The sequence below is a fragment of the Phacochoerus africanus genome, chromosome 8 (assembly GCF_016906955.1).
Source record: "Phacochoerus africanus isolate WHEZ1 chromosome 8, ROS_Pafr_v1, whole genome shotgun sequence".
Lineage (NCBI taxonomy): Eukaryota > Metazoa > Chordata > Mammalia > Artiodactyla > Suidae > Phacochoerus > Phacochoerus africanus.
In genome coordinates this window covers 29,875,224-29,888,190 of record NC_062551.1, presented here as the reverse complement: position 1 = coordinate 29,888,190, position 12,967 = coordinate 29,875,224, and the positions used below count along the sequence as shown (strand labels likewise).

At 41.7% G+C, this 12,967-nt stretch overlaps 1 protein-coding gene across 1 annotated transcript in view; it reads left to right on the top strand.

Annotated features, from left to right (window-relative positions):
• Positions 1-381: 381 nt before the first annotated feature.
• LPCAT2 (lysophosphatidylcholine acyltransferase 2) overlaps positions 382-12,967 on the top strand; it is a 57,090-nt gene continuing 44,504 nt past the window's right edge. Inside the window, exons 1-4 of the mRNA XM_047790076.1 lie at positions 382-2,580; positions 8,989-9,128; positions 10,750-10,967; positions 12,804-12,916. Of these exons, the coding sequence (XP_047646032.1) occupies positions 2,410-2,580; positions 8,989-9,128; positions 10,750-10,967; positions 12,804-12,916 (642 nt within the window). The 5' untranslated portion in view covers positions 382-2,409. The remainder of the gene's footprint in view (positions 2,581-8,988; positions 9,129-10,749; positions 10,968-12,803; positions 12,917-12,967) is intronic.

Genomic DNA, 12,967 nt, shown 5'->3' with positions numbered 1-12,967 from the left:
AGAGCTGCCAAAATAAGCAACAAGAGACTCTGGGGAGCCAGGGGTGAGCTGGAGCCCCTCTATCCTATGGAGAGAACCCTGGAATTGCAGCATTTCTGTTACTTTAATTGCAGGGCTTTGTTCAAGGTTTCCTTCCTTTTTTTGTTGTTGTTGTTGTTTTTGTTTTTTGCTTTTTGAGGCTGCACCTGTGGCATATGGAAGTTCCCAGGCTAGTGGTTGAATCAAAGCTGCAGCTGAGGCCACAGCCACAGCCATGCCAGATCCGAGCCACATCTGCGACCTACACCGCAGCTCGTGGCCAGGCCAGATCTTTAACCCACTGAACGGGCCAGGGATCAAACCTGCATCCTCATGGATACTAGTCGAGTTTGTTACCATGGAGCCACAATGGGAACTCCAAGGTTTCCTTCCTTCTTGAGTCTCAGTTTCTTGATTGATAATAATACCAATTCTAATACTATTAGTAATAACAGTGAACCGCGTTAATACTCCCTGTATTAATAGAGTGCTTACCATGTGTCAGGCACTTCACATGTGTCAGTCAGTTCATTTAACCTTTACAACAACCTAAAGAAGGGAGGCTGTTATTCGTCAAATTTTATTAATAAGGAGAGTAAGGCTTGGAGAAAAGTGATTTTCCCCAGGGTACCATAGATACTGGGTAACATCCCAAGTCAAGGCCAGAGATGACCTAGAGAAGGAGCTTTAGCTGGAAGCTGAGTCTCCATCATTAGCATTGCCCTCCACCTCCCCCAAACCCCTCTAAGTAAACATAGGGGAGAAATGTGTGTTCTCTTCTAAACACAGCTTCTATTGATGGGTAAGCTCCTTACCCCTCCTTCCTAGCAGATTGCCCATCCTTAATCCCCTCCTATATAGAAATCCTGGAGCTGCTGCAAAACAGAAATTTAAAGCCTGGGATTATTTCAAAGGCCCTTCCTAGCTCGGATAGACTATTGGTTCAGGCCCCTTGTGGTGGGGCTGGTGGGGAAGGGGATGAGGAGTGGACAGGTCTGTCTGGAGGTCGCCTTGGGGTCCTCTTTTCTCCTGTGGCTGCCCAATGGGTCAAGTCCTGAGGGCTCTGGAGAGACTCTTCTGTGCTAAAGAACCACAAGGGTCTGCCAGCCTCTACCTGAAGACTCTAAGGCTAGAGAAGCTTATATCGTGGCTGTGATACATCATTATTAACGTTCTCTATTACCCTGAGAAAATTCATTGACTCCACAACATAATACCTAAAAGGTGCCATTTCTTGAGTTCTTTCTATGAACACTGTGCATTATTTTACCTGTTACTACAACCCTACAGGGTAGGGATTAAATCTCTTCTCATTCTAAGATGCATATTCAAGCTCAGCTTAGGTGACCAGCTGAAGGCTACATCTCTCTGGTAGGGTTGGAAGATTCTGCGATTCTACAGTGGATTCCTTGAAAGCAGTTGTCCCAGGGCCCAGAGTCAGATTCTACTTGTGCGCCCAGCAGGCTGTGAGCACTCGGTAAAGACAAGTCATTCACCATCTACATCTGATTCTCAGCCACTCAGGGCTTGACCAACTGGTCTCAGGTCCTAGGAAAATCCTCTCCCTTGCCCCCACTGGCCAGAGGTCCAGATGGGCCCTTGCACTTCCTCAGGGTGAAGTGGAGCCACAGCCCACATCACTTCCCTTTTTGAGGCCAGGTTCCTCATCTAGTGGGAAGGGCAGTAGTGGTTTTATCTTTTTTAAGTCATCACAGCTCAGTTTTCCTGCAGAGAACGGTCTCCCCACTGTCAGTCCATGTTTTGAGTGGAAGAGATTCCACTGCTGGTACCAAGATTTCTCTAGTAGGACTCTGAGCTGTGCCTGATGAACACCCCACTCAAACAGGTTTAAGCAAATACAAAATATACACCAGAAATCAAACCCATCCTTGATAATTAACCTACTTAATGGAACAGCCCAGGGGTTTGTCCTCCAATTGTTGGATTCAGGTTCTATGTATCTGTTTACCCCCATTTTACAGAAGGGGACAACGGGGACTCATGGCGACAGTGATTTGGCCAATTGTCAAGGAGCCAGTAAAAGCGAAAGGAAACCTAAGCCTGACCCTAAAACAGAAACTCAGCCTAAGCTGTCATAGGGGGTGCCTCACTCCGAAGGCAAAACGTTCACCTCCAAAGGGGTGGAGCTGTTAATCCCCAAAGGAAGAGCCGGGCACCTAAAAGGGTGGGGCGGCGCTACGGGGGTGGGCTCAGAGCCTGGGCGTGTTCTGAGCCGGAGCAAGCGGGGCGATGCCGGATGGCATCTAGGTAACTTTGGCGCCTGCGCAGAGGTCCCCAGCTCCCCTGCGGGTTCCACTTAGTCTTGGCGGCAGCGCTGGCTGGCGCGCTCGGAGCAGGTCGCTTGGATTTGGTCGGACGCCCGGCTCCGCCATGAACAGGTGCGCGGAGGCGGCGGCGGTGGCGGCCTCGGTGCCCGGCGCGGGCGTCGGGAACGCGGGGCTGCGGCCGCCCATGGTGCCCCGCCAGGCGTCCTTCTTCCCACCGCCAGTGCCCAACCCCTTCGTGCAGCAGACGCGACTGGGGGCTGCGAGGCGCCTCCAGGTGAGGAGTGATCCAGAGAGGGGTGAGGGTGTTACAGGCGAGTCAGATTCAGGTGAGGGGAGTGGGCCCGAGGGAGAGGGCCCATCCAGGGGAAGGGACCTGGATCTAAAGGAGGAAGAAGAACCAAGGGAGGGACGTGAATCTGACAAGAGAGGCAGATCAAAGGAGGGAAGTCTGAAAGGGTAGGCAGATCCAGGGCGGGGGCGCGGGTCTGAGGGAGAAGGCGCGTCCGAGTGAGGGATGTGGGTCTGAGGGAGGAGGCGGTTTGAGGGTGCCATGAGTCCCTCAGGGGTGGTTGTTAGAAGAGGGTGTGGGTGTGACACCGAAGTGGCTGAGGGGGGCGTGAGTGTGGGAAGCAAGGCTTCGAGGAAGAGATAACAGACCTGAGAGGGGAGGGCTTGTGAAGGGGCCATGAAGGGCGGAAATGTGGGGCTGAGGACTGAGGGTTTTTGGCGGATCATCTGGGGATGTGTGTGAGAACAGATGCAAAGAACATGTGGGTTTGCAAGGAAGGCGCTTAACAGGAGGATGCTGAGCAGGTCTGTGGCAGAGGAAACATTCCACGCTGGCTGGCGGTGGGCAGTGATGCTGTGAGAACTGCAACTTGAGTGTGTAAGAGCGTCCTGGGAGACCAACCTGTCCTCCAGGAGAGTGGGTTTGGGGAAGTTTTTGTTTGGTTTTCTTTTTTGCCTTAAGGAAGGAGAGGAATCAGGTGGGAATGGGAAAAGTGAAGAAGGCAGATAAACCCTAGGCTGGAATTAGAACCAGATGAAAAGCTGGGATGGTCTAGCTGAGCAGGGACATCAAGGGGGGGAATCAGAATCTCAGAAAAGGGATGATGTGGGTCAGCTTGAGGTGTTCAGGAGTTTTTGGTGTTGAATCAGTTTTCACCCAGACCCTTCTCAATCATCATTGAGATTCAACGAGGAGAGGTAGCTCAGACTTTCATTGTTAAAAATGGCTATCTACAAAAAGGAAGTTTCCTGCCCTTTCCTCTCTTTTTCTTGTAAAGTGCTGCATTTACCATTAGCAGTTACACTCATTCTTTGGACTTCCTCTTCAGTGAAGTTAGTGATCAGAGAACAAGATAGACTATGCAAGCTGCATTTGTCCTCTGTGTTCTGCAAGAAAAAAAAAAAAAAGGTTATAATGCTTTCCTATCCATCTCACACATTTCTTTACTTTGGATTTGAAAGAGTGTAATTTTTGCACAGCCTCCTTATATGCCGTGAGACCCTTGTCCTCTACAATTGAGGCAGGTTGAGTGCTGAGCTGAGCAGCATGGGCTGGTGGTTAGAATAATGGCCAATGGGGGTCCGGCTGAAGAAGGGTGTGAGAGAGGAAGAGGAAGATGGTGAATGTAGTAATACCTCTTTGTAAAGAAGCTAAAGGTTTAAAATTTTGGTCTTCATGTCTTTAAATGATCGATGTCCCCTTTATAGCTTAAAACTTCTGAAAACATTAAATACATTGACTGTCATTCAATATCCATTTTAGTCTGATTTAGTCAAATCTGTCACACTTAAAATTAAAGTATGTCCGTCTATTTGGCTTCATATTTTCTCTTTTTTTTTTTTGCCTTTTCTAGGGCTGCTCCCGCGGCATATGGAGGTTCCCAGGCTAGGGGTCGAATCGGAGCAATAGCTGCCAGCCTACGCCAGAGCCACAGAAATGCAGGATCCGAGCCGCGTCTGTGACCTACACCACAGCTCATGGCAACGCCGGATCCTTAACCCACTGAGCAAGGCCAGGGATCGAACCCACAACCTCATGGTTCCTAGTCGGATTCGTTAACCACTGAGCCACGATGGGAACTCCCTGTCTTCATATTTTGGAGAGAGAATTAAAGTGGCATATTTATAACTGTTTATATTATACCTAAAGTAAATTATTAAGTTTTGTTAAAGTAACATGTCTGTTACTGTTTAGAGAGCATTTCCAAATAACTCTATAAGAGCTACGGTATGGTGAAAAGATCACCAGTCTTAGGAACCTGCTCAGGCCCTGCCATTTATTAGTTGTGTGATCTTGGCCAAGTCACTTAACCTCTCTGAACTTCACTTTCCTCATCTATTAAATTGGCATAATAATACATCAAAGGAGGGTTGCAATTGAAATAATGTGTGAAAGAATCCGGTATTGTTTGCTGATTTTAATATTAATAGCTATCTTATGCTATTTGTTGTCTACAAATTATATACCATACTTAAATTTTACTGCTTAGACTGGATATGATTGAATATAGTCTCAGTATTTTTTTTTTAATTAAAATTCCATCTAGACCAGAGATACCAGAGTGGTCTCAATGGCTTGAACAATCTGGGCAAAAGGAAGATTTAAATAGACATGATTGAGGGGAGTTCCCTTCGTGGCACAGCAGAAACGAATTTGACTAGGATCCATGAGGTTGCAGGTTCAATCCCTGGCCCCGCTCAGTGGGTTAAGGATCCGGCGTTGCCACCAGCTGTGGTGTAGGTCACAGATGTGGCTTGGATCTGGCATTGCTGTGATGTGGCGTAGGCCGGCAGCCATAGCTCCAATTAGACCCCCAGCCTGGGAACCTCCATGTGCCACAGGTGTGGCCCTAATAAATAAATAAATAAATAAGTAAATAAATAGACATGATTGAAATACAATGTTGTCTATATTATACAATTTAAAAGATTGCTATACTGGCATTTAAGTGTGACTCAATATGATCAATTTAAACTAAATTTAATCTTAAATGATTGTCAATGTCTGGCTTAAGCACTGTTGTCACTTTTGCCTCTCATTACAGGGCTTAGCTTTACTATTCCCCCCCTCTTTTTGACTATGTAAGGGTCTGCCACAGAGTGGCATTGGAAAAAATTAGCCTAGCTTTTATTTCCTCAAAAGAATATGGAATTTAAATGAGTGTTTTGTTGTAATTGTAGGGTCATTTACAATATCAAAAATACTTGTTGAATGCCTACTTTGTGCCAGGCACAATGTTAATCACTACAGATCCAGCAGTGAACAAGAGAAAGAAGGACCTGCCTATTTAAGGTTTATATTTCACTGAAAGAGCTAAACAAGCAAGTATACAAATATATAATTCCATGTTTTAGTAAGTGCTGTAAAGAAAATCTAGAAAGGAAAATAATCCCAGTGGAGTGTTGAAAGAAGGCCTTCCTACAGCGGTGACATATTACCAAGTGGAATATGATGGGTGAACATCTTGATTTGACAGAGTTATTCAAAGTTGATTTACAGTTAAGTACTATTATTTGTTGCAAACCTGGAAATAACTGAAAAAAAGTTGCCCAATGTTTGACAACTTAATTAAAATCCATTGCTGCTCATTGTGAATGTAAGTCTTATATGAATATGCTATAACCTCATTCCAACTCTATCATCAGGATCTAAGCTATGGTCTTTTCTTGCAGTCAATTATTTCTCAGTCATTTGCAAGACTGTCTTTAATTGACCTACCATAGAGCTGACCCACCGCAAACAGTCTTCTCCAGGAGTGTTTGTTAAAAAAAAATCAGAGGTGATTGCTTAAAAATCACAAATACCTGAGACAGTATTGGAACAAACAATAGGCTAGCCAAAAAAGCTTACGAGAAAAAGCTAGGGAATGAGATGGTCCTTAGAGGACTTTGAAAATTGTTTTAATATTCCTGGGCATCTAGCAAACCATCCATTTACATAGGTCTTTTTACTTGCCCAAGGCTATGCACATGCTCTGAAAAGGCCTGAGAACACCCCAAGCTGTCATCTCTGGCCAACCTTCTAACTCTGTACAAACAGGAAGTAAAAGCTAAGGCAGAGTTATGAACTCCCACCTGACTATGTATTGAAAGTTTGCCTCAACGTGACACAGGGACCCTTTACAAATAGTGGGAAACTTAATCTCTACTGAATCATTAGCTGATTACTAAGCTAACCAATCAGAGACTTCAGCCCCCACACACGGCAAAGAATACATACTTACAGAATTGGTTCATAAAAGTCACTAAAAACAAATAACAGCAGCAACAACAAACCCCAGTGGTGAAGGAGAATCTGATTTTCAGATTTATTATGTTATGGATTTAAAATGTTCAGTTTTCAACAACAAAAAATGTAAGATAAGCAAAGAACAATAAAGCACGTCCCATAAAGTGGAAAAAAAAAAATCAGTCAATACAAACTATCCCTGAGGAAGCCCAGATGTTGAAGTTGATGAAGAAAAATAAACAGAGCCTCAAAAAGCTGTAGTACACTATTAAGTGTACCCCCAGGAGCATAATGGGAGAAAGAGAAAGAGGCAGAAAGAATATTTGAAGAAATAATGGCTAACATCTTGCCAAACTTGCTGAAAAACATTAATCTACGCGTTCAAGAAGCTTAATGAACTCCAAGTAGAATAAACCTAAAGATACCTGCACCTAGATACATCATAATCAAACTGTTGAAAGCCAAAGGAAAAAAAGACTTTTGAAAGCAGAAAGAAAGAAACGACTTACTATGTACAAGCGATCCTCAATAATGTTAATGTCTGATTGTTCATCAGGAATCATGGAGGCTAGAAGCCAGAAGAATGACATTCTCAAAATGCTGACAGCAGAAGATTATCAACCAAGAATTGTGTAGCCAGAAAATCTATCTTTCAAAAATGGGGAAATTAACGAAAACTGAGGAAATTTGTCACTAGTCCATGTGCCCTGAAAGATACCAAAGGGGGGGTCCTTCAGAACAAAATGAAAGGATACTAGAAAGTAACTCAAATCCACTGGAAGAAATCCAGGAATTTCTGTTCTGGCCCAGTGGAAACAAACTCACTAGTACCCAAGAGGATGCAGGTTTGATCCCCGGTCTTGCTCAGTTAGTTAAGGATCTGGCGTTGCTGCAAGCTGTGGTGTAGGCTGGCAGCTGCAGCTCTGATTCAACCCCTGGCCTGGGACCTCCCGTAGGCCACAAGTGCGGCCCTAAAAAGCAAAAAAAAAAAAAAAAAAAAAGAAAGAAAAGAAAAGAAATAAAGAGATCTGGTAAAGATTGCTACGTGTGTAAATATAAAAGACAGTGTAGGAGGTGCAGCAGGTTAAGGTTAAGGATCTGGCGTTGCCACAGATGCCACTGCAATCTGTGCTGCTGTGGCACAGATTCGATCCCCAGCCTGAGAACTTCCAGATGCCAGAGGCACAGCAACCCCCCCCAAAAAAGACAGTGTAAATATAATTTTTACTTGTAAATCTTTATCTGATTTAAAAGACAATTATACAAAGCAATATTTATAATTCTGTGTTGATGTACATACAGTATGTATAAATAGGTAATTTACATGACAGTAATAGCAAATAGGATGAACGAAGGAGGGAATGGAGTTATAGGAGCATATTTATCAGAACTCATTGAATTATGCACATATATGAATTATATATATGTATATATAGAGATTTGTACATTTCCTTGTCTGTAACTTTTACTTCAAACCCATACAAGTAATTGATACACAAATAATTTGATAGAGATCTGATAACTAGAATATTTTTGGCATTTCTTCTAAATTTTTTGATGATGCTCAGATTCACATTAAAAGCCAATAGAGACAAGAAGGGCAGCACTATTTGGATAGTGTAATTGGCTAAAAAAAGAAAAAAAAAGTTTTTTTTATATAAGGAAAGTTTATTTCGCTTAAAAGGCATTGTGGAATAGGACTAAGAGCAAGAACTTCGTCACCAAATTGGGTTTAATCCTGGTTCTGCCACTGTGTGATCTTAAGCACACACAGTGTTTAAGATTAAATGCTTAACTTAATTCCCTCTGTGCCACTCCTTTCTTGTATGTAAAACAATTTAAGGTTGTAGGATTCAGGTAAGTTACTACATGCCTAGTACTTAGAGTGCCTGGTACATAGCAAGCATTCACATATTATTTGCTATTCTTATTTTTTAGTTTTTACTTTTATTTATTTTTTGTTATTTTTACATTTCCTCCCTCATCGCCTATTCAAGGTATAAAGGGCTGGCAGGTATATAAAAGGATACACTTAGTTCTTCACATTCTAATGCCTTTATTAAGATTCATCCTACTTATTGCTCTCAAAGCAAGATGCTTCAGTTTCAACTCCTCCAGGAAGCATTTCCTGACTGCGAGGTCAGATATCTCTTTTCTTTGGTCCTCCAGCAGCCTCTATTCACATCCATTGATATGCAGGTCAGGTAATCTCATTGTGCTCGGTTTTCTTCCTGGTTTCTTTTGCTTCATAGTAGGCTTTGGGAGGTCAGATATAATGCCTTATTTTCTTTGTGCTTAGATCCTTGTCTGGGGCAGGGTCCCGCTCAATTCATCCTTGAGTGATTGCAGGACTAGCATAAAAGTTTCCTCCTACATATCTGTTTTTGTTTGATAACTACAGCATTCAAATAATGTTCTCCACTGTTTATCAACTTTGACTTTCAGATTTTCTTTTTTGGAATTATCCTGCTTCCAATTCGTGTCCTGTTGGTTGCATTCATTTTATTACTGGCATGGCCATTTGCTGCAATTTCAACAGCATGCTGTCCTGAAAAGCTGACCCACCCAATGACTGGATGGAGGAGGTAAGAAATTACTCTTAAATATTAGCAATAACTCTCTAAATAACTCTCTAAAGAAGAATTTATCACAGTTAAGTCAGTGATCAGAGATTATGGCTCTGAATAGAGGATATTTTGAAACGGTGTTGTTAGAGGATGTATCATTATAAATCAAAAATAGGAGCTAATGGAAATTCTGTGGACGGGTGAGCTCCTTATCTTTACCTAGAGATCTCATCCCTAAACTACAGGGCCAGCAGAAATCAGTCACTTCCCAGTGCGCTCTGGAAAAGTGCTTTGGCTTTCTTTGTCTCACTTCTCTTTACTGTGAAATAAGAGAGAAACTTCCTCAGGAGTTAGTTGCTTAATAACTCCTCACTATATATATTATAAAGATGTTGAGAGAATTCAAGAGGAAGCCCATTTTTTAAAGCTCCCATTAGATGTTCTATGGGAGAAGCATACGGTTTTCATGAAAACGATAGGCTTATTCATGGATTGTGATGTCTATCATGTATCTGCATTTCTAGGACTATGCTTTTGTTTCTCTACTTGATTGAGTTTATCAAGGACAAAGATTGGATCTTGTGTATCCAACACAGTTCCTGGTACAATTTGATGAACTCATCTTTAATGACAAATTCTTTTTAAGAGTAAATAATTAGGAGTTCCCTGGTGGCTTACTGGGTTAAGAACCCAGCGTTGTCCCTGCAAAAAAAAAAAAAAAATTAAAAAGAGTAAGCAATTAGATTTCTGGAATTAAATACATCTCTGTCCCAGGGAAGCGAGATGGTAAATTTACTTCTTAAGATTCTTGATGATGGCTCAGTGATTAACGAACCCAACTACTATCCATGAGGACACAGGTTCGATCCCTGGCCTTGCTCAGTGGGTTAAGGACCTGGCGTTGCCTTGAGCTGTGGTGTAGGTTGCAGACGTGGCTTGGATCTGGCGTTGCTGTGGCTGTGGCTGTGGCATAGGCCAGCAGCTACAGCTCCGATTGGACCCCTAGCCTGGGAACCTCCATATGCTGTGGGTGTGGCCCTAAAAAGTGAAAAAAAAAAAAAAAGAAGATTCATGATGATGGCTAAGGGCTACAATAAGCTAGGTAACAAGGCTTGCTTTTAAAATTTCATTCCTAAATTAATTGTGAGGAGTCTCAGTGCCCGGGTTCCAAAAGTGTTTTAGGAGATAGTAGTATCTTTGTTTCCTAAATGTAGATTTCCAAAGTGACTCCTTTGAAGGACAATACTGATTTGGGTTTCTCAGTGGGGATGTGTATTGAAAATTCATTCTAATTACTTTATAGTCACAGAATCACGGAGCCATTTATTAGCCACATGGCCTTGGGAAAATTACTTCTCTGGGCCTCAGTTTTCTCCTCTGCAAAATGGGGGTAATAATAATGCTGTCTAGTTTGTAATATTGGACTAAGAATTAAAGAAACTGATATCTGTACAGTACTTAGAAACCTAGAACAGTACGTGTCAGAAGGAGCTCCAAGGACGTGTTGGCTATTCTTCCATATTTTAAAATGAGGCACTCAGATATGTTTTGGGTTTTGCTCTGTGCTCTAGAGTAAAACCCTGCTTTTAGCTGCAGTGGGCAAAACTAATTATATTTTTTAAAATAATTATTTCCAAAGGAAAACTACTCATCCAGTCCTGAAGTTTCTAGGCCGAGCCCTGTTCTTTTCAATGGGATTTATTGTTACCGTGAAAGGAAAGATCGCAAGTCCCGTGGAAGCACCAATTTTTGTCGTTGCCCCTCATTCAACATTCTTTGATGGAATTGCCTGCGTCATAGCTGGGTTGCCTTCTATAGTATCTCGAAATGAGAATGTGCAGGTGCCTCTGATTGGCAGTAAGTACTTTGTAAGATAACAGAGCTCAAATATTTTCATGCTCATGCTTTAAATTTAGAAAATCATATATGGTTTATTGGTAGACATTAAAAAACTTAAAGAAATAAAACATATTTCTTTGCTTTTAATGAGATAATGTATCAAAAGAATTAACTTATGAAAACAGCTTAAAGACTTTCTCATCTGTACCCTTGTCATTCTTTTTAAAATCTTATCTGTCACTGCACCATCATCTCTTTCTGCTATTTTATTTATTTATATATTTATTTATGTCATTTTAGGGCCACACTGGTGGCATATGGAGGTTCCCAAGCTAGGGGTTCAATCGGAGCCGTAGCTGCCGGCCTATACCACAGGGACAGCAACACCAGATCCAAGCCACATCTGTTACCTACCCCACAGATCACGTCAATGCCGGGTCCTTAACCCACCAAGCAAGGCCAGGGATCGAACCTACGTCCTCATGGATGCTAGTCACATTTGATTCTGCTGAGCCATGACAGGAACTCCTTTTTGTGCTCTTTTAAATAGCCAGAAGGAGTAGTTTTTAAGTACCAAACATGGTAGATATTTTTGAGACAGAATTTAATTGAAGTATTGGTGGAAGCACCTGTTACATGCTGTTTCAATGAATTTCTCTTCAGGGTATTAGACTGAGAAATGTACTATGTCCTTTCTCCCAACTCTGTTTTCTTCATTATTGCTCCCAAATCTCCATGAGGGACCAAGGTGTAATTCTTCGGAAATTGTGATATGGAACAATAAATGCTTCCTGCCGTAAAAAACAATGAAGCAAGTGAAATGTTTTTCCCACCAGATGCTTTGCTTTCTCTCCCAGGGGGTTGGTCTCCAAGTAACTGTTCCCAGTTGTCCCAAGGTTATTGTCAAGCATCAGGTGGTAAGAAAGTGGATATAAAAACTCCCTGATGTTGCCTTGGTATTTTGGAGAAATTTAGTAGTTCTTACAGCTTTGTCATTCAGCTAAGGAAGACTCTCCCTCTCCCCCACCCCCTTAAGGTAAACATCTTGCTTTGTGTAATATGACATTTTCCCAGAAAGTTGTTAGCAATAGTCTTTTGGTAAATTGAAGTGTCTTTTGCATATGCTGGGAAGCTACCTACTTAGAAGACTATTGCACTGAAAATTCTAGTAATATGAGTAATAATTGCACCCTAACCACATGGACTATGACTTCATATAATCAGTTTGCAGGATATTCCCAAAATAAAACAAGATATATTCCACATGTTTAATGTCATTTGAGGAAGAAGTCTTTCAGGAGGATATTACATTTGCTTCTTTTCATGTTCTTGCTGCTAACTTCTGTTAAATCGATGAACTATTTTTAGGTATAAATATCCACCTGTCCTTTTAAAACTGGAAGCTAAGTTCTGATAAACTTTAGGTTTTTTTGGATGTGATCCTTCTACTTATTTATTTTATTTTTTTAACTTTTATTGGAGTATAGTCGATTTACGGTGTTATGTTGGTTTCACGTGTACAGCAAAGTGATTCAGCTGTACACAAACATATATCCATTCTTTTTCAGATTCTTGTCCCATGTAGGTTATTAGAGAATATTGAGTAGAATTCCCTGTGCTATACAGTAGGTCCTTCTTGGTTATCTATTTTATATATAGTATACCTATTTGTGTATATGTTAATCCCAAATTCCTAATTTATTTCTGTAATAAACTTTGAATTAGAGGTTTTTTAAGTTGTTCTCTTTGATTGGATGTCATTTTAGTTTTCCATACAATTTTATTTTATGACTTATCCGGTATTAGCTCTAGCCAAAAAGATAACTTGGCTATGACTTCTCCTTTGTTTTAAAGGAATATTGCTGGCTGTGCAACCAGTGTTGGTGTCTCGGGTAGATCCGGATTCTCGGAAGAACACAATAAGTGAAATAATACGGCGGGCCTCATCAGGAGGGGAATGGCCCCAGGTAAAACACAGTAGATGTATATTTAAATATATCGAGAGTTCATTTATCGTA